Source organism: Oncorhynchus nerka, unplaced genomic scaffold (assembly GCF_034236695.1).
Source record: "Oncorhynchus nerka isolate Pitt River unplaced genomic scaffold, Oner_Uvic_2.0 unplaced_scaffold_1106, whole genome shotgun sequence".
NCBI classification, from domain to species: domain Eukaryota; kingdom Metazoa; phylum Chordata; class Actinopteri; order Salmoniformes; family Salmonidae; genus Oncorhynchus; species Oncorhynchus nerka.
The window spans coordinates 60,678-87,855 of NW_027040214.1; the positions used below are offsets into that span (position 1 = coordinate 60,678).

At 46.4% G+C, this 27,178-nt stretch overlaps 1 protein-coding gene across 1 annotated transcript; it reads left to right on the forward strand.

Moving 5' to 3' along the window:
- The first annotated feature begins 1,069 nt into the window (after window positions 1–1,069).
- On the forward strand, window positions 1,070–25,796 carry LOC135570104 (dual specificity tyrosine-phosphorylation-regulated kinase 2-like). Its single transcript, XM_065016167.1, is given in 4 exon segments — window positions 1,070–1,507; window positions 2,245–2,299; window positions 2,301–2,373; window positions 23,920–25,796. Coding segments are annotated over 4 exon segments (1,779 nt in total). The 5' UTR covers window positions 1,070–1,467; the 3' UTR covers window positions 25,531–25,796.
- Window positions 25,797–27,178: the final 1,382 nt, after the last annotated feature.

The following is a 27,178-nucleotide window of genomic DNA, read 5'->3' on the forward strand; positions in this document are numbered from 1 at the left end:
AGTATCAGAACCAACCAATAGAAGACAGGTTAGTATCAGAACCAACCAATAGAAGACAGGTTAGTATCAGAACCAACCAATGGAAGACAGGTTAGTATCAGAACCAACCAATGGAAGACAGGTTAGTATCAGAACCAACCAATAGAAGACAGGTTAGTATCACTACCAACCAATAGAAGACAGGTTAGTATCAGAACCAACCAATGGAAGACAGGTTAGTATCAGTACCAACCAATAGAAGACAGGGCAGTATCAGTACCAACCAATAGAAGACAAGTTAGTATCAGTACCAACCAATAGAAGGGATAGTTGTAGTCCTGTGAGAACGAATAACACAACGGTTTAGTAAAGTTGATGAACGTTAATGTGTGAATCCAATGTCGTGAATCTGTAACAGACAAAACATAGTTGTACCCCTTTGCAGTCTGAAATACCTGCAACTCAAACATTAATGAGAGAGTCTGCGTGCTAAAAGCTCATTGTTCAAGTAATGTACAATAGGGATTTCAGTTGCTATTGTCTAAAGAGAATGCATGTTGAAGTCCCATAGTGTGTTTCCTGGAGGCCTCATGATGGGCTCGTTAGACACATAGTGGTTCAGTGGGGCACCAAAGTGGGGCACCACAGTGCAGTAGAGTATCATATGTGTCTATAGGGCTATACAGACTATTCTGACGTGCAGACCGATATTTAATTTCAGAATATTATAAGAATGTGGTTAGGGGGGTGGTCAGGTGTTTGGTTAAGGTTTAGGGTTAAGGTAAAAGTTCTGTTTGAGTTTTTTGGATCGTTGCAAGTCAGAAAAGTCCTTATAGATCTTCCTATCACGTTATATTAATTAATGGGCCGGTTGGGTTTGGGTTCGTGATCACCAAGTGACCAAGAGGACTTCCTTAATGTAGGCTGTCTGTCGGTTCCTGCTGGAACATAGGCTGGTGGTGCGTCGCCAGCTTAGCAACCGAACCAACCACATCTCACGCTCATTAGTGTGTGAGTGAGAGAGAGAGAGAGAGAGAGAGAGAGAGAGGGGTGGATGAGTGCAAGGACGATAGATAAGGAAGAAGGCAACACCCAAACTTGTTGACCGACTATGTATTTGCAGTGTATGTGAGAGAGAATGATGCCGCTTCTGTTGCATCTAACGTTCGAATGTTGCTTATGTTGAAGAAAGAAAAAAAAACACGGAGTTTGTTTGCTGTTGTATTGATCTACAGTAGCTTAGCGTGGGATATTTTTTTTTGTATCTATAGGTTCGTGTTTTTGGGTTGTATTTCCAAGCGATGGTGGCAGCAGAAGCAACATTTCAGCTGGTGTTGATGGAAGACTTCCCAGTTTTGCAGAGTTGCACGTTGCGAATGCAAGACTGGATGTAGCTGATTGGAGTAGCGAAATCGGTGATCACACAGCCGAGTGGGAGGAGGGGAGATTCTGAAAGTGGGTTTTTCTGTGTGTGACTCTCCAGCGGCCATGTTATCCAAGAAGCCGTGCGCTGCCGTCTACCCAACTGGTAAGGAACAACAATATGGAACCGAACGGGCTAAACAATACGGTTAAACTCACTTTGATCGCCGGAGGAATATTGTTGATGGATTTTATGCCTTTTTGTCGGGTCCTTTGTAACAAGTTTATTACACGTTTACGCTGAGTCTTGCTTCGGGTTTTCCCTGGTCTGTTGAAGAGGGGGGGAGCCTTTGCTAAAATAGTGTATCCCTGCTCTATGTTTTGAGTAGTTAATGGCGATACATTCGGGGATTTTTTTCTTTCTTTTTCTAAAAGCCTGAAGTGGGCTGTTTGCAAAACCAAAGTCAAATGCTGGTGTGTTATTTATCCCATATGACAGTATGTGTGTCAAGAGAGAACACAGGTTTATTTCTGCAAGCACGACGGAATCATATGCCCACTGGTTTCTGTGTTGTTTTTTCCGATCTCTATATGCTACACGACTATGGGGCGCAAAAGGATCTTACAACCAGGACAGCCTACACTCTGGCGGTCATCATCTGTTGTTCCAAGCACACATAATGGGGAATTAACCTACCTGTTTTTGCCGAAGCCATTGTCGCAAGAAGGATTTCCACCTACAATGACCCCTTAAATGCCTGCTTAAATTACTATCCTTAAACGGGATTAAGACAAGAGTCCATAGCCTACTTTACAGCCTGATAACTCTGAGGTGGCCCTATGTGGGTAAATAGGCCCATTCAGATTAACCTCATTTCCTGTGTCATTTTGTACGATCTGCAGGCAAAGGGGGTGAGATCTGCCAGCTACAGTCTTCCCCGGAATCGGAGTCGGGGTCCCCGGGCCGTAGCAGCGACAGACCCGCCATCGCCCGTCACACTACCACCCCTCAGGAATATCAAGTCGCTCACGGTACGTAACCTACGGAGCCATGCTTGCTTGTGGGTTTACTGTGGACTAAACATCGGTTTCTTCTTATAGTAATCATACTAATAATAGAGTGGACCTGCTGCCTATTGCAATGGGATACATTAGTTTCATTTACATCGGGCATCGCTTATCTATAGGCTATAGAGACCGGAAACGGTGTCTAATAACAACATGTTTTGTTGCGAACAGGGAGGGTTGTGTGGTTACATGGTTGTTACAACGTAGCGCCGCGGTTTGGTTTAGATTCAGCTCAACGGAATGCAACCACGTAACAAGTTGTCCTGCCACACTGTCACGTGAGGTGTACATTATAGGGCATTAGCACGTGTAGGGTACAGCAGACAATACATAGATATCAAGCTATATATCGTGTGATCCTAGATAACGTGCACGGTAGTAGCCTATGTCACGTGTGCTTATAGTTTTGTTTATGACCGTGGAAGGGCTACACGGTATTCGTTCTTTACGGTGCTGTAACTTTTACAATGATCGTAGCAGGCTGGCATAGGCTAGATTTCAAGCTTGGAGCTTTAACGTTAGTTAGACTTCTCAGTGATACAGTTGCAACTTGCAAAAACCCAGGCACCATATTTAGGATGTGTTATTACTGTTGTTGTTGCTGTTGTTGTTGCATGCCTACAGCGTTGTTGAGTTGACAGTTAGTTACGATGTTTAGCATGTTGTCAGACTGGTATAAAATGTGAGGCCACACGATAAGAGTGTTGTCTAGAAGCCATGGCCAGTGTGTTGTGTGTGTCTGGGGGGGGGCGTTCCTCCCTGCTCGGTTTGGAACACACGGGGATTCAGGGAAATAGAAGGTTGAGATTTAACATGAGTTTGCATGCTGTAGAAAAAGATACCGTTTTACGAGAATCACGTTGACAGAGATACTCAGGTAAGCAGAGGCTATGTGTCTTGTGGAGGTTGAAACAACTCTTACTGTGTACAGTGTAGCTACGTTAGCCGACTGATTTATAGCCTACCTGATGTTTACACGTGATCTCAGACAGATTATGTCTTTATTTTATCAATCGAGACTATAAGGGTCATCTGTTGGGGGAGGGATGTGTAAACATGGCCCACATGTAAACATGAAATGATATTGTAATGTTTTAATACTGGTGGATAGTTGGTCCAGCAGGCTCTATAAAAGCGTGTCCTGAAGTAATGGAGGATTTGGACTCCAGTTAAATGAAGGAGGAGTCTCCAGTCCTTTATTTAGTCCTTCCTTCAAATAGATATAAATATAGACTCGGCCAGAAGGACGAGCTCAGCAGCTCAGCAGCTTTCTCCTGACAGAGGATTTTATTGGACCCTTGTGTTTATCTTCAACTATGATTTAAGGAAAATAAAAACCTGACCAGGAAGTTCAAATCAAAATGAGGAAGGTTTATATTGGTCCTTCCTGAAATAGCCCCAGGGACAATGTTGTTAAGTTGTAAATAAACCACGGATATATTCCTCACCAGTGTCTGTCTCTGTGCTGTGAGGAACAGACATATTCCTCACCAGTGTCTGTCTCTGTGCTGTGAGGAACAGACATATTCCTCACCAGTGTCTGTCTCTGTGCTGTGAGGAACAGACATATTCCTCACCAGTCTCTGTGCTGTGAGGAACAGACATATTCCTCACCAGTCTCTGTGCTGTGAGGAACAGACATATTCCTCACCAGTCTCTGTGCTGTGAGGAACAGACATATTCCTCACCAGTGTCTGTCTCTGTGCTGTGAGGAACAGACATATTCCTCACCAGTGTCTGTCTCTGTGCTGTGAGGAACAGACATATTCCTCACCAGTGTCTGTCTCTGTGCTGTGAGGAACAGACATATTCCTCACCAGTGTCTGTCTCTGTGCTGTGAGGAACAGACATATTCCTCACCAGTGTCTGTGCTGTGAGGAAGGGACATATTCCTCACCAGTGTCTGTGCTGTGAGGAACAGACATATTCCTCACCAGTGTCTGTCTCTGTGCTGTGAGGAACAGACATATTCCGCACCAGTGTCTGTGCTGTGAGGAACAGACATATTCCTCACCAGTGTCTGTCTCTGTGCTGTGAGGAACAGACATATTCCTCACCAGTGTCTGTCTCTGTGCTGTGAGGAACAGACATATTCCTCACCAGTCTCTGTGCTGTGAGGAACAGACATATTCCTCACCAGTGTCTGTCTCTGTGCTGTGAGGAACAGACATATTCCTCACCAGTGTCTGTCTCTGTGCTGTGAGGAACAGACATATTCCTCACCAGTGTCTGTCTCTGTGCTGTGAGGAACAGACATATTCCTCACCAGTCCCAGTCTCTGTGCTGTGAGGAACAGACATATTCCCCACCAGTGTCTGTCTCTGTGCTGTGAGGAACAGACATATTCCTCACCAGTGTCTGTGCTGTGAGGAACAGACATATTCCTCACCAGTGTCTGTGCTGTGAGGAACAGACATATTCCTCACCTGTCTCTGTGCTGTGAGGAACAGACATATTCCTCACCAGTGTCTGTGCTGTGAGGAACAGACATATTCCTCACCTGTCTCTGTGCTGTGAGGAACAGACATATTCCTCACCAGTGTCTGTGCTGTGAGGAACAGACATATTCCTCACCAGTCTCTGTGCTGTGAGGAACAGACATATTCCTCACCAGTGTCTGTGCTGTGAGGAACAGACATATTCCTCACCAGTGTCTGTGCTGTGAGGAACAGACATATTCCTCACCAGTGTCTGTGCTGTGAGGAACAGACATAATTCTCACCGGTCCCTGGCTCTGTGCTCAGGACAGGTATAATCAATGGTCATGTGTCTAACTCCACTGTTCTCTGAGTGCTGATACTATTTAATCAGGTTTTCTGTTAATTGTCAGGTTCAGACAGTGTTAGGTGTAATAACAATGCTGCATCTGGTCACACAATGTGTAGACTGTATCATAAATTCACAATTTCGCTTTCTGATTTACTCAACTATTTACCTCTAGTCATTCAAAGAACAAGTACATAGATTTGACCGAATCTGCAAAACTAACTTTCACTGGGGAGGGGGGAAATTGGTGTCTTTCCCAATACAATTCTGAGACAATGTAGTCTATCAATCAGTAGTCTTAACGAAGAATTCTGCAACTTAACGCAGCTACACTGGTAGTTGGAATCATGTCATTGTAGCTACGCTCCCTGTCAGGCCTGTCCCCTGTTCAAGTAGTCCTGGTGTCCATTCAAGTAGCTACGCTCCCTGTCAGGGCCTGTCCCCTGTTCAAGTAGTCCTGGTGTCCATTCAAGTAGCTACGCTCCCTGTTAGGCCTGTCCCCTGTTCAAGTAGTCCTGGTGTCCATTCAAGTAGCTACGCTCCCTGTCAGGCCTGTCCCCTGTTCTAGTAGTCCTGGTGTCCATTCAAGTAGCTACGCTCCCTGTCAGGGCCTGTCCCCTGTTCAAGTAGTCCTGGTGTCCATTCAAGTAGCTATGCTCCCTGTCAGGCCTGTCCCCTGTTCAAGTAGTCCTGGTGTCCATTCAAGTAGCTACGCTCCCTGTCAGGGCCTGTCCCCTGTTCAAGTAGTCCTGGTGTCCATTCAAGTAGCTACGCTCCCTGTTAGGCCTGTCCTTTGTTAAAGTAGTCCTGGTGTCCATTCAAGTAGCTACGCTCCCTGTTAGGCCTGTCCCCTGTTCAAGTAGTCCTGGTGTCCATTCCAGTAGCTACGCTCCCTGTCAGGCCTGTCCTTTGTTAAAGTAGTCCTGGTGTCCATTCAAGTAGCTACGCTCCCTGTCAGGCCTGTCCTTTGTTAAAGTAGTCCTGGTGTCCATTCAAGTAGCTACGCTCCCTGTTAGGCCTGTCCTTTGTTAAAGTAGTCCTGGTGTCCATTCAAGTAGCTACGCTCCCTGTTAGGCCTGTCCCCTGTTCAAGTAGTCCTGGTGTCCATTCCAGTAGCTACGCTCCCTGTCAGGCCTGTCCTTTGTTAAAGTAGTCCTGGTGTCCATTCAAGTAGCTACGCTCCCTGTCAGGCCTGTCCTTTGTTAAAGTAGTCCTGGTGTCCATTCAAGTAGCTACGCTCCCTGTTAGGCCTGTCCTTTGTTAAAGTAGTCCTGGTGTCCATTCAAGTAGCTACGCTCCCTGTTAGGCCTGTCCCCTGTTCAAGTAGTCCTGGTGTCCATTCAAGTAGCTACGCTCCCTGTTAGGCCTGTCCTTTGTTCAAGTAGTCCTGGTGTCCATTCAAGTAGCTACGCTCCCTGTTAGGCCTGTCCTTTGTTCAAGTAGTCCTGGTGTCCATTCAAGTAGCTACGCTCCCTGTTAGGCCTGTCCTTTGTTCTAGTAGTCCTGGTGTCCATTCCAGTAGCTACGCTCCCTGTCAGGCCTGTCCTTTGTTCAACTGGTCCCGGTGTCCATTCCAGTAGCTACGCTCCCTGTCAGGCCTGTCCTTTGTTCTAGTAGTCCCGGTGTCCATTCCAGTAGCTACGCTCCCTGTCAGGCCTGTCCTTTGTTCTAGTAGTCCCGGTGTCCATTCCAGTAGCTACGCTCCCTGTCAGGCCTGTCCTTTGTTCTAGTAGTCCCGGTGTCCATTCCAGTAGCTACGCTCCCTGTCAGGCCTGTCCTTTGTTCTAGTAGTCCCGGTGTCCATTCCAGGCAGGTCACTGGCAGTAACAGTTGCTCCATGTGTTCCAGACAGTCATTGTTATCCAGAGAGGAGGAGGACAGAGACACAATAAGGTCACATGTTCAGGTGTTATTAGTGGTAGAATTGGCCCATCTAATGCTGTCAAGGTTGCTAGCTCTCTGTCCACTCAGTTATTGACTGTTCTGTTTCTTCTCCTGTTTGTCCCGACCTGAACTAACCTCATTAGTGTTGACACAAACACATCTGTTCTGGAACCAGAACCTCTACAGTACAGAGAGGTGGTGAAGACATCTGTTCCGGAACCAGAACCTCTACAGTACAGAGAGGTGGTGAAGACATCTGTTCCGGAACCAGAACCTCTACAGTACAGAGAGGTGGTGAAGACATCTGTTCCGGAACCAGAACCTCTACAGTACAGAGAGGTGGTGAAGACATCTGTTCCGGAACCAGAACCTCTACAGTACAGAGAGGTGGTGAAGACATCTGTTCCGAACCAGAACCTCTACAGTACAGAGAGGTGGTGAAGACATCTGTTCCGGAACCAGAACCTCTACAGTACAGAGAGGTGGTGTAGACATCTGTTCCGGAACCAGAACCTCTACAGTACAGAGAGGTGGTGAAGACATCTGTTCCGGAACCAGAACCTCTACTGTACAGAGAGGTGGTGAAGACATCTGTTCCGGAACCAGAACCTCTACAGTACAGAGAGGTGGTTAGACATCTGTTCCGGAACCAGAACCTCTACAGTACAGAGAGGTGGTGTAGACATCTGTTCCGGAACCAGAACCTCTACAGTACAGAGAGGTGGTGAAGACATCTGTTCCGGAACCAGTACCTCTACAGTACAGAGAGGTGGTGAAGACATCTGTTCCGGAACCAGAACCTCTACAGTACAGAGAGGTGGTGTAGACATCTGTTCCGGAACCAGAACCTCTACAGTACAGAGAGGTGGTGTAGACATCTGTTCCGGAACCAGAACCTCTACAGTACAGAGAGGTGGTGAAGACATCTGTTGTGGAACCAGAACCTCTACAGTACAGAGAGGTGGTGAAGACATCTGTTCTGGAACCAGAACCTCTACAGTACAGAGAGGTGGTGAAGACATCTGTTCCGGAACCAGAACCTCTACAGTACAGAGAGGTGGTGAAGCAAGGCCTCTTAGTGGAACACAACGCTGGGAGCAAAACACAGCTCTCCTCCTCCCAAACGGCCCCCTATTCCCTATCTAGTGCCCTAGCTGTGACCAAACCCCATCGGCTCTATATTAGAATAGGCAGCTATTTGAGACATATTTGCAGTCAGATATTATCACTCTCTTAGTTGGGACACTAGGGGGGGGTGATAAATGACTGAGGTACCCCCGGACGTCTGCAGAGAGCTGGGTCTTGTTCATCGTGCCCCAAACGGACTGAAACAGGGAGGGACTGACTGAACACGTGTGGTTTGTGTGTGTGGTTTGGGCTACAGACCAGTGGTATCCTGTAATCTGCAGCTGTCGTCCTCTCTACCCTCTCCCTGACCTGCCCCCCCTCCTGTCCACATCATGTCCCTGTTATCCAACCAAGACACAGGACAAGTGTTAAAAAGACAGCATTTAGAACAGCTATTTAGACACACACACACACACACACACACACACACACACACACACACACTGTAGATTGTCTCAGAGGCAACAATACATGGCTGATCATTTCACAGACACACTAGTTGAACCAGATGTGACTGTGTGTAGATAAATATTATAGTAAGTGTTGTATAAGTATGGTGGAATAACTCTAGTTGACATGGTGGAATAACTAGTTGACATGGTGGAATAACTCTAGTTGACATGGTGGAATAACTCTAGTTGACATGGTGAAACAACTAGTTGACATGGTGGAATAACTCTAGTTGACATGGCGGAATAACTCTAGTTGACATGGTGGAATAACTCTAGTTGACATGGCGGAATAACTCTAGTTGACATGGTGGAATAACTCTAGTTGACATGGCGGAATAACTCTAGTTGACATGGTGGAATAACTTTAGTTGACATGGTGGAATAACTAGTTGACATGGTGGAATAACTTTAGTTGACATGGTGGAATAACTAGTTGACATGGTGGAATAACTAGTTGACATGGCGGAATAACTCTAGTTGACATGGCGGAATAACTCTAGTTTACATGGTGGAATAACTCTAGTTGACATGGCGGAATAACTCTAGTTGGCATGGTGGAATAACTCTAGTTGACATGGTGGAATAACTAGTTGACATGGTGGAATAACTTTAGTTGACATGGTGGAATAACTCTAGTTGACATGGTGGAATAACTTTAGTTGACATGGTGGAATAACTTTAGTTGACATGGCGGAATAACTCTAGTTGACATGGCGGAATAACTCTAGTTGGCATGGTGGAATAACTCTAGTTGACATGGTGGAATAACTTTAGTTGACATGGTGGAATAACTTTAGTTGACATGGTGGAATAACTCTAGTTGACATGGTGGAATAACTTTAGTTGACATGGTGGAATAACTTTAGTTGACATGGCGGAATAACTAGTTGACATGGTGGAATAACTCTAGTTGACATGGTGGAATAACTCTAGTTGACATTGACATGGTGGAATAACTCTAGTTGACATGGTGGAATAACTCTAGTTGACATGGTGGAATAACTCTAGTTGACATGGTGGAATAACTTTAGTTGACATGGTGGAATAACTATAGTTGACATGGTGGAATAACTAGTTGACATGGCGGAATAACTCTAGTTGACATGGTGGAATAACTCTAGTTGACATGGTGGAATAACTCTAGTTGACATGGTGGAATAACTTTAGTTGACATGGTGGAATAACTAGTTGACATGGTGGAATAACTCTGGTTGACATGGTGGAATAACTCTAGTTGACATGGCGGAATAACTCTAGTTGACATGGTGGAATAACTCTAGTTGACATGGTGGAATAACTCTAGTTGACATGGTGGATAACTCTAGTTGACATGGTGGAATAACTTTAGTTGACATGGTGGAATAACTATAGTTGACATGGTGGAATAACTAGTTGACATGGTGGAATAACTCACGTTGACATGGTGGAATAACTCTAGTTGACATGATGGAATAACTCTAGTTGACATGGTGGAACAACTAGTTGACATGGTGGAATAACTAGTTGACATGGTGGAATAACTCTAGTTGACATAGTGGAAGCATTTATAGCTCCCCCACCTCTCAACCCTGTTCTGTAGTATAGAGATCGGCTGACAACCACCTCTCAACCCTGTTCTGTAGTACAGAGACCAGCTGACAACCACCTCTCAACCCTGTTCTGTAGTACAGAGACCAGCTGACAACCACCTCTCAACCCTGTTCTGTAGTACAGAGACCAGCTGACAACCACCTCTCAACCCTGTTCTGTAGTACAGAGACCAGCTGACAACCACCTCTCAACCATGTTCTGTAGTACAGAGACCAGCTGACACCACCTCAACCCTGTTCTGTAGTACATAGACCAGCTGACAACCACCTCTCAACCCTGTTCTGTAGTACAGAGACCAGCTGACACCACCTCTCAACCCTGTTCTGTAGTACAGAGACCAGCTGACACCACCTCAACCCTGTTCTGTAGTACAGAGACCAGCTGACAACATACAGGCATCAGGAACAGGGTGACATGCTGAACATTTCAGAAGGGGTCTATAGTTTATGACCGTGGTGCTTTAAAAAGACACACAATGTAAGCCTGTGCATTTACATCAAGGACATGCTGGGAATGACTGTCCCCTTAACCCAGAGGACTAGTACCAGCTCTGTCCTGTCTCTGTTCCAGGGGACTGACTGTCCCCTTAACCCAGAGGACTGGTACCAGCTCTGTCCTGTCTCTGTTCCAGGGGACTGACTGTCCCCTTAACCCAGGGGACTGACTGTCCCCTTAACCCAGGGGACTGACTGTCCCCTTAACCCAGAGGACTAGTACCAGCTCTGTCCTGTCTCTGTTCCAGGGGACTGACTGTCCGCTTAACCCAGGGGACTGACTGTCCCCTTAACCCAGGGGACTGACTGTCCCCTTAACCCAGAGGACTAGTACCAGCTCTGTCCTGTCTCTGTTCCAGGGGACTGACTGTCCCCTTAACCCAGAGGACTAGTACCAGCTCTGTCCTGTCTCTGACCCAGGGGACTGACTGTCATAGAGGAAGTTTAGAAGTGAAATGACCATCGGGTTGGAGTGCAGACAGAGATATAAACCAGTTCTACCAGCTGATTACAGTGTAATGTAGGGAACACCTGCTGTATGGAGACAGACTCTAGTCTACAGACTGGATGGTAATGGGTTGTGGAGACAGACTCTAGTCTACAGACTGGACAGTAATGGGTTGTGGAGACAGACTCTGGTCTACAGACTGGATGGTAATGGGTTGTGGAGACAGACTCTGGTCTACAGACTGGATGGTAATGGGTTGTGGAGACAGACTCTGGTCTACAGACTGGATGGTAATGGGTTGTGGAGACAGACTCTGGTCTACAGACTGGATGGTAATGGGTTGTGGAGACAGACTCTAGTCTACAGACTGGATGGTAATGGGTTGTGGAGACAGACTCTAGTCTACAGACTGGATGGTAATGGGTTGTGGAGACAGACTCTAGTCTACAGACAGGACAGTAATGGTTTGTCTAGTCTACAGACAGGACTGTAATGGTTTGTCTAGTCTACATACAGGACAGTAATGGTTTGTCTAGTCTACAGACAGGACTGTAATGGTTTGTTTAGTCTACAGACAGGACAGTAATGGTTTGTCTAGTCTACAGACAGGACTGTAATGGTTTGTTTAGTCTACAGACAGGACAGTAATGGTTTGTCTAGTCTACAGACAGGACTGTAATGGGTTGTCTAGTCTAAGACAGGATAGTAATGGTTTGTCTAGTCTACAGAACAGACAGTAATGGTTTGTGGAGACAGACTCTAGTCTACAGACAGGACAGTAATGGTTTGTCTAGTCTACAGACAGGACAGTGATGGTTTGTCTAGTCTACAGACAGGACTGTAATGGTTTGTTTAGTCTACAGACAGGACAGTGATGGTTTGTCTAGTCTACAGACAGGACTGTAGTGGGTTGTCTAGTCTACAGACAGGACTGTAATGGTTTGTCTAGTCTACAGATAGGACAGTAATGGTTTGTCTAGTCTACAGTAAGGACAGTAATGGTTTGTCTAGTCTACAGACAGGACTGTAATGGTTTGTTTAGTCTACAGACAGGACAGTAATGGTTTGTCTAGTCTACAGACAGGACTGTAATGGGTTGTCTAGTCTAAGACAGGATAGTAATGGTTTGTCTAGTCTACAGAACAGTAATGGACAGTAATGGGTTGTGGAGACAGACTCTGGTCTACAGACTGGATGGTAATGGGTTGTGGAGACAGACTCTGGTCTACAGACTGGATGGTAATGGGTTGTGGAGACAGACTCTGGTCTACAGACTGGATGGTAATGGGTTGTGGAGACAGACTCTGGTCTACAGACTGGATGGTAATGGGTTGTGGAGACAGACTCTAGTCTACAGACTGGATGGTAATGGGTTGTGGAGACAGACTCTAGTCTACAGACAGGACAGTAATGGTTTGTCTAGTCTACAGACAGGACTGTAATGGTTTGTCTAGTCTACATACAGGACAGTAATGGTTTGTCTAGTCTACAGACAGGACTGTAATGGTTTGTTTAGTCTACAGACAGGACAGTAATGGTTTGTCTAGTCTACAGACAGGACTGTAATGGTTTGTTTAGTCTACAGACAGGACAGTAATGGTTTGTCTAGTCTACAGACAGGACTGTAATGGGTTGTCTAGTCTAAGACAGGATAGTAATGGTTTGTCTAGTCTACAGAACAGACAGTAATGGTTTGTGGAGACAGACTCTAGTCTACAGACAGGACAGTAATGGTTTGTCTAGTCTACAGACAGGACAGTGATGGTTTGTCTAGTCTACAGACAGGACTGTAATGGTTTGTTTAGTCTACAGACAGGACAGTGATGGTTTGTCTAGTCTACAGACAGGACTGTAGTGGGTTGTCTAGTCTACAGACAGGACTGTAATGGTTTGTCTAGTCTACAGATAGGACAGTAATGGTTTGTCTAGTCTACAGTAAGGACAGTAATGCTTTGTCTAGTCTACAGACAGGACAGTAATGGTTTGTCTAGTCTACAGACAGGACTGTAATGGGTTGTCTAGTCTAAGACAGGATAGTAATGGTTTGTCTAGTCTACAGAACAGACAGTAATGGTTTGTGGAGACAGACTCTAGTCTACAGACAGGACAGTAATGGTTTGTCTAGTCTACAGACAGGACAGTGATGGTTTGTCTAGTCTACAGACAGGACTGTAATGGTTTGTTTAGTCTACAGACAGGACAGTGATGGTTTGTCTAGTCTACAGACAGGACTGTAGTGGGTTGTCTAGTCTACAGACAGGACTGTAATGGTTTGTCTAGTCTACAGATAGGACAGTAATGGTTTGTCTAGTCTACAGTAAGGACAGTAATGGTTTGTCTAGTCTACAGTAAGGACAGTAATGGTTTGTCTAGTCTACAGACAGGACAGTGATGGTTTGTCTAGTCTACAGACAGGACTGTAATGGTTTGTTTAGTCTACAGACAGGACAGTGATGGTTTGTCTAGTCTACAGACATGACTGTAGTGGGTTGTCTAGTCTACAGACAGGACTGTAATGGTTTGTCTAGTCTACAGACAGGATAGTGATGGTTTGTCTAGTCTACAGACAGGACAGTGATGGTTTGTCTAGTCTACAGTAAGGACAGTGATGGTTTGTCTAGTCTACAGAAAGGACTGTAATGGTTTGTTTAGTCTACAGACAGGACAGTGATGGTTTGTCTAGTCTACAGACAGGACTGTAGTGGGTTGTCTAGTCTACAGACAGGACTGTAATGGTTTGTCTAGTCTACAGACAGGATAGTGATGGTTTGTCTAGTCTACAGACAGGATAGTGATGGTTTGTCTAGTCTACAGACAGGACAGTGATGGTTTGTCTAGTCTACAGTAAGGACAGTGATGGTTTGTCTAGTCTACAGACAGGACAGTGATGGTTTGTCTAGTCTATAGACATGACTGTAATGGTTTGTTTAGTCTACAGACAGGACTGTAATGGTTTGTTTAGTCTACAGACAGGATAGTAATGGTTTGTCTAGTCTACAGAACAGACATTAATGGTTTGTGGAGACAGACTCTAGTCTACAGACAGGACAGTAATGGTTTGTCTAGTCTACAGACTGGACAGTGATGGGTTGTGGAGACAGACTCTAGTCTACAGACTGGACAGTGATAGTTTGTCTAGTCTACAGACAGGACTGTAGTGGGTTGTCTAGTCTAAGACAGGATAGTAATGGTTTGTGGAGACAGACTCTAGTCTACAGACAGGACTGTAATGGTTTGTCTAGTCTAAGACAGGATAGTAATGGTTTGTGGAGACAGACTCTAGTCTACAGACAGGACAGTGATGGTTTGTCTAGTCTACAGACAGGACTGTAATGGGTTGTCTAGTCTACAGACAGGACAGTGATGGTTTGTCTAGTCTACAGACAGGACAGTGATGGTTTGTCTAGTCTACAGACAGGACTGTAGTGGGTTGTCTAGTCTACAGACAGGACAGTGATGGTTTGTCTAGTCTACAGACAGGACAGTAGTGGTTTGTCTAGTCTACAGACAGGACAGTGATGGTTTGTCTAGTCTACAGACAGGACAGTGATGGTTTGTCTAGTCTACAGACAGGACAGTGATAGTTTGTCTAGTCTACAGTCAGGACTGTAATGGTTTGTCTAGTCTACAGACAGGACAGTGATGGTTTGTCTAGTCTACAGACAGGACAGTGATAGTTTGTCTAGTCTACAGACAGGATCATGATGGTTTGTGGAGGGAGAGAAGAAGGACTCTAACCATGCAAATTCAGGGTATGTGTGTGTGTGTGTGTGTGTGTGTGTGTGTGTGTGTGTGGTGTGTGTGTGTGTATGTGTGTGTGTGTGTGTGTGTGTGTGGAAGCAGTAGGACAGGGGGAACAGACAATCCCCTGCCTGAACGAAGCAACAGGATGTTGCAGAGAGAAAACAAGATGTCTGCCGAGCGAGGAGGTAATCACCTCATCTCCTAGGGAAGTGTCTGGTGGGGAGGCAGCTCAGGAACACAGGAAGTACACTAATAGTGTTCACGCTAAACATTTATAGGAAAGAAGGAGCTAGATATACACAGAGTATTGAAGTTAGTATGAAAGAACATTTCCCCCCCAAAACAACCTAAAACTTCTCTCTACGCATTCTGAATGCAGGTGAATATTGTACATGTCATTCTCTATGGAGTTTACTGGGAGGTTTCTAGTGACTAGTCTGACCTGGTAGTGTGTCTAGTGACTAGTCTGACCTGGTAGTGAGTCTAGTGACTAGTCTGACCTGGTAGTGACTAGTCTGACCTGGTAGTGAGTCTAGTGACTAGTCTGACCTGGTAGTGAGTCTAGTGACTAGTCTGACCTGGTAGTGAGTCTAGTGACTAGTCTGACCTGGTAGTGACTAGTCTGACCTGGTAGTGAGTCTAGTGACTAGTCTGACCTGGTAGTGACTAGTCTGACCTGGTAGTGACTAGTCTGACCTGGTAGTGAGTCTAGTGACTAGTCTGACCTGGTAGTGAGTAGTCTGACCTGGTAGTGACTAGTCTGACCTGGTAGTGAGTCTAGTGACTAGTCTGACCTGGTAGTGACTAGTCTGACCTGGTAGTGACTAGTCTGACCTGGTAGTGAGTCTAGTGAATAGTCTGACCTGGTAGTGAGTCTAGTGAATAGTCTGACCTGGTAGTGAGTCTAGTGACTAGTCTGACCTGGTAGTGAGTTCTAGTGACTAGTCTGACCTGGTAGTGAGTCTAGTGACTAGTCTGACCTGGTAGTGAGTTTCTAGTGACTAGTCTGACCTGGTAGTGAGTCTAGTGACTAGTCTGACCTGGTAGTGAGTCTAGTGACTAGTCTGACCTGGTAGTGACTAGTCTGACCTGGTAGTGAATCTAGTGACTAGTCTGACCTGGTAGTGACTAGTCTGACCTGGTAGTGACTAGTCTGACCTGGTAGTGAGTCTAGTGACTAGTCTGACCTGGTAGTGACTAGTCTGACCTGGTAGTGAGTCTAGTGACTAGTCTGACCTGGTAGTGAGTCTAGTGACTAGTCTGACCTGGTAGTGAGTCTAGTGACTAGTCTGACCTGATAGTGAGGCTAGTGACTAGTCTGACCTGGTAGTGAGTCTAGTGACTAGTCTGACCTGGTAGCGAGTCTAGTGACTAGTCTGACCTGGTAGTGACTAGTCTGACCTGGTAGTGAGTCTAGTGACTAGTCTGACCTGGTAGTGAGTTCTAGTGACTAGTCTGACCTGGTAGTGAGTCTAGTGACTAGTCTGACCTGGTAGTGAGTTTCTAGTGACTAGTCTGACCTGGTAGTGAGTCTAGTGACTAGTCTGACCTGGTAGTGAGTCTAGTGACTAGTCTGACCTGGTAGTGAGTCTAGTGACTAGTCTGACCTGGTAGTGAGTCTAGTGACTAGTCTGACCTGGTAGTGAGTTTCTAGTGACTAGTCTGACCTAGTAGTGAGTCTAGTGACTAGTCTGACCTGGTAGTGACTAGTCTGACCTGGTAGTGAGTCTAGTGAATAGTCTGACCTGGTAGTGAGTCTAGTGAATAGTCTGACCTGGTAGTGAGTCTAGTGACTAGTCTGACCTGGTAGTGAGTTCTAGTGACTAGTCTGACCTGGTAGTGAGTTCTAGTGACTAGTCTGACCTGGTAGTGAGTCTAGTGACTAGTCTGACCTGGTAGTGAGTCTAGTGACTAGTCTGACCTGGTAGTGAGTCTAGTGACTAGTCTGACCTGGTAGTGAGTTCTAGTGACTAGTCTGACCTGGTAGTGAGTTTCTAGTGACTAGTCTGACCTGGTAGTGAGTCTAGTGACTAGTCTGACCTGGTAGTGAGTCTAGTGACTAGTCTGACCTGGTAGTGACTAGTCTGACCTGGTAGTGAATCTAGTGACTAGTCTGACCTGGTAGTGACTAGTCTGACCTGGTAGTGACTAGTCTGACCTGGTAGTGAGTCTAGTGACTAGTCTGACCTGGTAGTGACTAGTCTGACCTGGTAGTGAGTCTAGTGACTAGTCTGACCTGGTAGTGAGTCTAGTGACTAGTCTGACCTGGTAGTGAGTCTAGTGACTAGTCTGACCTGATAGTGAGGCTAGTGACTAGTCTGACCTGGTAGTGAGTCTAGTGACTAGTCTGACCTGGTAGCGAGTCTAGTGACTAGTCTGACCTGGTAGTGACTAGTCTGACCTGGTAGTGAGTCTAGTGACTAGTCTGACCTGGTAGTGAGTTCTAGTGACTAGTCTGACCTGGTAGTGAGTCTAGTGACTAGTCTGACCTGGTAGTGAGTTTCTAGTGACTAGTCTGACCTGGTAGTGAGTCTAGTGACTAGTCTGACCTGGTAGTGAGTCTAGTGACTAGTCTGACCTGGTAGTGAGTCTAGTGACTAGTCTGACCTGGTAGTGAGTTTCTAGTGACTAGTCTGACCTAGTAGTGAGTCTAGTGACTAGTCTGACCTGGTAGTGACTAGTCTGACCTGGTAGTGAGTCTAGTGAATAGTCTGACCTGGTAGTGAGTCTAGTGAATAGTCTGACCTGGTAGTGAGTCTAGTGACTAGTCTGACCTGGTAGTGAGTTCTAGTGACTAGTCTGACCTGGTAGTGAGTCTAGTGACTAGTCTGACCTGGTAGTGAGTTTCTAGTGACTAGTCTGACCTGGTAGTGAGTCTAGTGACTAGTCTGACCTGGTAGTGAGTCTAGTGACTAGTCTGACCTGGTAGTGACTAGTCTGACCTGGTAGTGAATCTAGTGACTAGTCTGACCTGGTAGTGACTAGTCTGACCTGGTAGTGACTAGTCTGACCTGGTAGTGAGTCTAGTGACTAGTCTGACCTGGTAGTGACTAGTCTGACCTGGTAGTGAGTCTAGTGACTAGTCTGACCTGGTAGTGAGTCTAGTGACTAGTCTGACCTGGTAGTGAGTCTAGTGACTAGTCTGACCTGATAGTGAGGCTAGTGACTAGTCTGACCTGGTAGTGAGTCTAGTGACTAGTCTGACCTGGTAGCGAGTCTAGTGACTAGTCTGACCTGGTAGTGACTAGTCTGACCTGGTAGTGAGTCTAGTGACTAGTCTGACCTGGTAGTGAGTTCTAGTGACTAGTCTGACCTGGTAGTGAGTCTAGTGACTAGTCTGACCTGGTAGTGAGTTTCTAGTGACTAGTCTGACCTGGTAGTGAGTCTAGTGACTAGTCTGACCTGGTAGTGAGTCTAGTGACTAGTCTGACCTGGTAGTGAGTCTAGTGACTAGTCTGACCTGGTAGTGAGTTTCTAGTGACTAGTCTGACCTAGTAGTGAGTCTAGTGACTAGTCTGACCTGGTAGTGAGTCTAGTGACTAGTCTGACCTGGTAGTGAGTTTCTAGTGACTAGTCTGACCTGGTAGTGAGTTTCTAGTGACTAGTCTGACCTGGTAGTGAGTCTAGTGACTAGTCTGACCTGGTAGTGAGTCTAGTGACTAGTCTGACCTGGTAGTGAGTCTAGTGACTAGTCTGACCTGGTAGTGAGTCTAGTGACTAGTCTGACCTGGTAGTGAGTTTCTAGTGACTAGTCTGACCTGGTAGTGAGTCTAGTGACTAGTCTGACCTGGTAGTGAGTCTAGTGACTAGTCTGACCTGGTAGTGAGTCTAGTGACTAGTCTGACCTGGTAGTGAGTTCTAGTGACTAGTCTGACCTGGTAGTGAGTTTCTAGTGACTAGTCTGACCTGGTAGTGAGTCTAGTGACTAGTCTGACCTGGTAGTGACTAGTCTGACCTGGTAGTGACTAGTTTGACCTGGTAGTGACTAGTCTGACCTGGTAGTGAGTCTAGTGACTAGTCTGACCTGGTAGTGAGTCTAGTGACTAGTCTGACCTGATAGTGAGTCTAGTGACTAGTCTGACCTGATAGTGAGTCTAGTGACTAATCTGACCTGGTAGTGAGTCTAGTGACTAGTCTGACCTGGTAGTGAGTCTAGTGACTAGTCTGACCTGGTAGTGAGTCTAGTGACTAGTCTGACCTGGTAGTGAGTCTAGTGACTAGTCTGACCTGGTAGTGAGTCTAGTGACTAGTCTGACCTGGTAGTGAGTCTAGTGACTAGTCTGACCTGTAGTGACTAGTCTAGTGACTAGTCTGACCTGGTAGTGAGTCTAGTGACTAGTCTGACCTGATAGTGAGTCTAGTGACTAGTCTGACCTGGTAGTGAGTCTAGTGACTAGTCTGACCTGGTAGTGAGTCTAGTGACTAGTCTGACCTGGTAGTGAGTCTAGTGACTAGTCTGACCTGGTAGTGAGTCTAGTGACTAGTCTGACCTGGTAGTGAGTCTAGTGACTAGTCTGACCTGGTAGTGAGTCTAGTGACTAGTCTGACCTGGTAGTGAGTCTAGTGACTAGTCTGACCTGATAGTGAGCTGACCACGTTGTCTATTATCTCCCACTTAGCTGCTGACAGAATCACGTAGCGCTCGGCCGGGGGAGAGACGGAGGCCCTCTTCCTTATGGAACATAGAAAATGTCATTATTCAAACACATAATGCAGTATGTCATTGACACAATGCAGAGAGACAGAGAGAGGGAGAAAGATAGAGGAGAGGGAGGGGGGTAGAGAGGAGAGGAGAGGAGAGGGAGAAAAAAAAGAGAAGAGAGAGAGGAGAAGGGGAGAGAGAGAGAGGAAAGAGAAGGGGAGAGAGAGAGGAGGGAGAAGGGAGAGAGAGAGGAAAGAGAAGGGGAGAGAGAGAGAGGAGGGAGAAGGGAGAGAGAGAGAGGGGGGAGAGCAAAACAGACCAGTTGGATGAGGCAGGGTTGTATTACGGTCTATGAGGTCATCAGATATGCATCAGCCCGGGTATAGGGCTGGGCTGGTCAGTTATGTTATGCAGAGTAAGGGAGGGTATAGGGCTGGTCAGTTATGTTATGCAGAGTAAGGGAGGGTATAGGACTGGGCTGGTCTGTTATGTTATGCAGAGTAAGGGAGGGTATAGGGCTGGTCAGTTATGTTATGCAGAGTAAGGGAGGGTATAGGACTGGGCTGGTCAGTTATGTTATGCAGAGTAAGGGAGGGTATAGGGGCTGGTCTGTTATGTTATGCAGAGTAAGGGAGGGTTTAGGGCTGGTCAGTTATGTTATGCAGAGTAAGGGAGGGTATAGGGCTGGTCAGTTATGTTATGCAGAGTAAGGGAGGGTATAGGGCTGGTCAGTTATGTTATGCAGAGTAAGGGAGGGTATAGGACTGGGCTGGTCAGTTATGTTATGCAGAGTAAGGGAGGGTATAGGGCTGGTCAGTTATGTTATGCAGAGTAAGGGAGGGTATAGGGCTGGGCTGGTCAGTTATGTTATGCAGAGTAAGGGAGGGTATAGGGCTGGTCAGTTATGTTATGCAGAGTAAGGGAGGGTATAGGGCTGGGCTGGTCAGTTATGTTATGCAGAGTAAGGGAGGGTATAGGGCTGGTCAGTTATGTTATGCAGAGTAAGGGAGGGTATATGGCTGGGCTGGTCAGTTATGTTATGCAGAGTAAGGGAGGGTATAGGGCTGGTCAGTTATGTTATGCAGAGTAAGGGAGGGTATAGGACTGGGCTGGTCAGTTATGTTATGCAGAGTAAGGGAGGGTATAGGACTGGTCAGTTATGTTATGCAGAGTAAGGGAGGGTATAGGGCTGGGCTGGTCAGTTATGTTATGCAGAGTAAGGGAGGGTATAGGGCTGGTCAGTTATGTTATGCAGAGTAAGGGAGGATATAGGGCTGGTCAGTTATGTTATGCAGAGTAAGGGAGGGTATAGGGCTGGTCAGTTATGTTATGCAGAGTAAGGGAGGGTATAGGGCTGGTCAGTTATGTTATGCAGAGTAAGGGAGGGTATAGGGCTGGTCAGTTATGTTATGCAGAGTAAGGGAGGGTATAGGGCTGGTCAGTTATGTTATGCAGAGTAAGGGAGGGTATAGGGCTGGTCAGTTATGTTATGCAGAGTAAGGGAGGGTATAGGGCTGGTCAGTTATGTTATGCAGAGTAAGGGAGGGTATAGGGCCTGGCAGCGAGCAGCAGGCAGTACTTCTAACTGAGGAGGTGATCACTAACTAAGAGCCTCGTCTCCATGGCAGCTGATCTCTTGAATCCTGTTGAGTCTGGAAATCCAGATTGTTCACCATTGTGTCCTATTTCACAATCCTCCTGCAGCTCACACACACACACACACACACACACACACACGCTCACACACACACGCTTGATAGGCTCTTTGTCAAGCGCTGTCTTCTCTGTTGATTTGGTCCAGAGCAGAGTAGGACGGGGAGAGAGATTCCCCCTTTGTCTTCTGTTGTCTCCTCCCCCATTCCTTAATCAGCTGGACTAGTATAGTAACAACTCTCCCTACAGCTTCCTGGTTCCTTTATCAGCTGGACTAGTATAGTAACACAACTCTCCCTACAGCTTCCTGGTTCCTTAATCAGCTGGACTAGTATAGTAACACAACTCTCCCTACAGCTTCCTGGTTCCTTAATCAGCTGGACTAGTATAGTAACACAACTCTCCCTACAGCTTCCTTCTTCCTGGTTGTGTAATCTAAGGAACGTGTGTGACACACACACACACACACACACACACTACTCCCTGCTAAGAGCCTTATCCTGCAGATCAGTACGGCGAGCTAGATAAAGCTTTAGTCTGCTATAGATACAACACCACTGTCATGTAGATGCTGTAACGTCTTCATAAACCACAAGCTAAGACCTACACAAGCTAAGACCTAGACAAGCTAATACCTACACAAGCTAAGACCTAGACAAGCTAAGACCTACACAAGCTAAGACCTAGACAAGCTAAGACCTAGACCAGCTAAGACCTACAAAAGCCAAGACCTAGACAAGCCAAGACCTAGACAAGCTAAGAGCTACACAAGCTAAGACCTAGACCAGCTAAAACCTAGACCAGCTAAGACCTAGACAAGCTAAGACCTAGACAAGCTAAGACCTACACAAGCTAAGACCTAGACCAGCTAAGACCTAGACCAGCTAAGACCTAGACCAGCTAAGAACTAGACCAGCTAAGACCTAGACAAGCTAAGACCTAGACAAGCTAATACAAGCTAAGACCTAGACAAGCTAATACCTAGACAAGCTAAGACCTGGACAAGCTAATACCTAGACCAGCTAAGAACTAGACCAGCTAAGACCTAGACAAGCTAAGACCTAGACAAGCTAATACAAGCTAAGACCTAGACAAGCTAATACCTAGACAAGCTAATGCCTAGACAAGCTAAGACTTAGACAAGCTAATACCTAGACCAGCTAATACCTAGACAAGCTAAGACCTAGACAATCTAATACCTAGACCAGCTAAGATCTAGACAAGCTAATACCTAGACCAGCTAAGACCTAGACAAGCTAAGACCTACACAAGCTAAGACCTGTTCGTGTCAGTGGTAGTTGGATTATATCTAGAAACACATCTAAAACCAGGTGTTCCTGTCAGTGGTAGTTGGATTATATCTAGAAACACATCTAAAACCAGGTGTTCCTGTCAGTGGTAGTTGGATTATATCTAGAAACACATCTAAAACCAGGTGTTCCTGTCAGTGGTAGTTGGATCATATCTAGAAACACATCTAAAAGCTAGACCAGGTGTTCCTGTCGGTGGTAGTTGGATCATATCTAGAAACACATCTAAAACCAGGTGTTCCTGTCAGTGGTAGTTGGATTATATCTAGAAACACATCTAAAACCAGGTGTTCCTGTCAGTGGTAGTTGGATTATATCTAGAAACACATCTAAAACCAGGTGTTCCTGTCAGTGGTAGTTGGATCATATCTAGAAACACATCTAAAACCAGGTGTTCCTGTCAGTGGTAGTTGGATCATATCTAGAAACACATCTAAAACCAGGTGTTCCTGTCAGTGGTAGTTGGATCATATCTAGAAACACATCTAAAACCAGGTGTTCCTGTCAGTGGTAGTTGGATCATATCTAGAAACACATCTAAAACCAGGTGTTCCTGTCAGTGGTAGTTGGATCATATCTAGAAACACATCTAAAACCAGGTGTTCCTGTCAGTGGTAGTTGGATTATATCTAGAAATACATCTAAAACCAGGTGTTCCTGTCAGTGGTAGTTGGATTATATCTAGAAACACATCTAAAACCAGGTGTTCCTGTCAGTGGTAGTTGGATCATATCTAGAAACACATCTAAAACCAGGTGTTCCTGTCAGTGGTAGTTGGATCATATCTAGAAACACATCTAAAAGCTAGACCAGGTGTTCCTGTCGGTGGTAGTTGGATCATATCTAGAAACACATCTAAAACCAGGTGTTCCTGTCAGTGGTAGTTGGATCATATCTAGAAACACATCTAAAACCAGGTGTTCCTGTCAGTGGTAGTTGGATTATATCTAGAAACACATCTAAAACCAGGTGTTCCTGTCAGTGGTAGTTGGATTATATCTAGAAACACATCTAAAACCAGGTGTTCCTGTCAGTGGTAGTTGGATCATATCTAGAAACACATCTAAAACCAGGTGTTCCTGTCAGTGGTAGTTGGATTATATCTAGAAACACATCTAAAACCAGGTGTTCCTGTCAGTGGTAGTTGGATCATATCTAGAAACACATCTAAAACCAGGTGTTTCTGTCAGTGGTAGTTGGATTATATCTAGAATCTTCTATATCTGTATCTTTTAGAATCCAGAATTGGCGTGCTCGTCTCACTAGTTCCTCAAAGTATTTGGGTGCAGGGTTCAAAGGACATATCAACTGTTTCTGTCCGTTGTTTTCAGATGGGTCTTTTCCTGTTGATGCTGCTGCTGATTCTAATGTCTTGTTCTGTCTCTCTGATCTCTTCCAGGTTGGAGGCAATAAGCACACCATGAGTGACCACATGCACGTGGGGAACCACCAACAGATCCACGTCCAACAGCTGTTTGAGGAGAACAGCAACAAACGGACAGTGTTGACTGCACAGCCCAATGGGTTGACCTCTGTGGGCCGGGCAGGTCTACCGCTGCCTGACCGACAGCAGCCCGACGTCACCACTACCACGGCCCAGTGTCGGCAGGGCAGCTCAGCCTCCCTCAAGTCCACCGACAGCAAGCCCCAGCCGGCCACCCTGACCCCGGAGCAGGCCATGAAGCAGTTCATGCCCAAGCTTACGGCCTTCGAGCACCATGAGATCTTCAGTTACCCAGAGGTGTATTTCGCTGGACCCAACGCCAAGAAGAGGCCGGGGGTGATCGGGGGGTCCAACAACGGAGGCTACGACGACGATCAGGGCTCCTACATCCAGGTGCCCCACGACCACGTCTCCTACCGCTACGAGGTCCTCAAGGTGATTGGCAAGGGCAGTTTCGGACAGGTGGTGAAGGCCTACGACCACAAGGCCCACTGCCACGTGGCGCTGAAGATGGTGAGGAATGAGAAGAGGTTCCACCGCCAGGCGGCCGAAGAGATCCGGATCCTGGAGCACCTGAGGAAGCAGGACAAAGACTCCACCATGAACGTGATCCACATGCTGGAGAACTTCACATTCCGTAACCACATCTGCATGACCTTTGAACTCCTCAGCATGAACCTCTACGAGCTCATCAAGAAGAACAAGTTCCAGGGCTTCAGCTTGCCGCTCGTCAGGAAGTTCGCCCACTCTATCCTGCAGTGTCTGGACTCGCTGCACAAGAACCGTATCATTCACTGTGACCTGAAGCCAGAGAACATTCTCCTGAAGCAGCAGGGACGCAGCGGGATCAAGGTCATCGACTTTGGCTCCAGCTGCTACGAGCACCAGCGGGTTTACACCTACATCCAGTCTCGTTTTTACAGAGCTCCCGAGGTCATCCTGGGGTCGCGCTATGGGATGCCTATTGACATGTGGAGCCTGGGCTGCATCTTAGCGGAGTTGCTCACTGGGTACCCTCTCCTGCCGGGCGAAGATGAAGGGGACCAACTGGCATGCGTCATCGAGCTGCTGGGCATGCCCTCGCAGAAACTTCTGGACTCTTCCAAGAGAGCCAAGAACTTTGTGAGCTCCAAGGGTTACCCCCGGTACTGCGCGGTGACGACCCTGCCGGACGGCTCGGTGGTGCTGAACGGGGGGCGCTCCCGCCGGGGCAAACTGAGGGGACCCCCGGGGAGCAAGGAGTGGGTGACGGCCTTGAAGGGCTGCGACGACCCCCTGTTCCTGGACTTCATCAAGCAGTGTCTGGAGTGGGACCCTGTCGTGCGTATGTCCCCCAGCCAGGCCCTCAGACACCCCTGGCTCAGGAGGCGCTTGCCCAAACCTCCCACGGGGGACAAAACAACGGTGAAGCGTATCACCGACGGGGGCTCTGGCGCTATCACGTCCATCTCCAAATTACCTCCCACCTCGGGCTCCACCTCCAAGATAAGGACTAACCTGGCGCACATCACGGACGCCAACGGGAACATCCAACAGAGGACAGTGTTGCCAAAACTAGTCAGTTGAAGAAACTGTAAACGACAGCTAGTTCGTTGTCTCATCTAGGATATCTCTTCTTACTGTTTTTGGTTTGTTTTGTTTTTTTAAAGTGGAGAGATGATTGTGTCTCTGAGAGAGAGAGAAAAACAACCGGGGAAGCCGAACAGTACCAGTCACAGTACTCAACAGTGTGTTTTTTTAAAGTGGAGAGATGATTGTGTCTCTGAGAGAGAGAGAAAAACAACCGGGGAAGCCGAACAGTACCAGTCACAGTACTCAACAGTGTGTTTTTTTTTATTTTTTTAGACAGAGGGGTTTATTCAGCGTTAATAATTCACCACGCCATTGTTTAGTAGCTCTGTAGCAGCTTTTATTTAAATATAAACAAGACAAAAACATGAAAGTGGTCATCATGAAGGGAACAATGCTTTTAGGTGTTTAGTCTCAGGACTGTGTGCTCTGATGGAGCAGGTGGCTGTCGTTCACACAATCTGGCCCAAGGAGAGACTGATAACCTGGGCATGATATAGTGTAGAATAACAGAATGGGTGGCTGGTCACGATGAACACATGGCGATAACTAACTCATATCTTTTAGGTGTTTAGTCTCAGGACTGTGTGCTCTGATGGAGCAGGTGGCTGTCGTTCACACAATCTGGCCCAAGGAGAGACTGATAACCTGGGCATGATATAGTGTAGAATAACAGAATGGGTGGCTGGTCACGATGAACACATGGCGATAACTAACTCATATCTTTTAGGTGTTTAGTCTCAGGACTGTGTGCTCTGATGGAGACAGTCTGAAGATATTTAGGCTCTGCTTCTCTACCTTATCTGATTGATATAGTGACATTAAATAGCTGTGAGAAAGTTTTTAAAAAGAATTTTATAAGCTAAGATCATAGTATCTGAGATGAGGTTTTGGTCAAATAAATGCGAGGATGGAAAGTGGTTGTTTTAAGACTGTTAAGAGTTAAAGTGAGAGGTTGGACCGCGGTGTGGAAACATTCGTTTACCTGACAGACTATGCCTGTAATTCTCTTGACATTCCTTAAACAACTCAACTAGAACGAGGGGGAAAATTAGTGCAGGTTTGTCTTGTTTTCACCTGTACCAGAAACAAGGGAGTGATACACAGAATAATGAGTTCTGTCAGAGAGGAGGAGGGGAGAGGATGGGAGGGGAGAGGATGGGAGAGGAGAGAGGGGGAGAGAGAAGAAGGAGAGGAGAGAGGGGGAGAGAAGAGGAGAAGAGAGGAGGGGAGAGAGGGGGAGAGGAGAGGGTGGGGGGAGAGAAGAGGAGAAGAGAGGAGGGAGAGGAGAGGAGAGGAGGGGAGAGAAGAGGAGGGGAGGAGAGGGGAAGGGGAAGGGAGAGAAATGGCATCTATCAAAATATGAGATGTCAACATAATAAGTTATTAGGTGCTATTCCTTGGTACAGCTGCTGTGAAATGTATATCTTCACAGCAAAACAATGGTGCTTTTTATTTGAAAATGGATGTAAAGAGGATTTTGGAGCAAAAATGTCTACTTTGTTTTGTTCTATCAGATTATTGGATGATTAGAAACTAAATGTGCTGAGGCAGAGTAGAGCTGAGGTGAAGTGGCTTTGTGATGATGTCCTCATCAGAGAGGACTGTGTCTGTGTTGAAGGCCTGGATATTATAATGTCCTCAT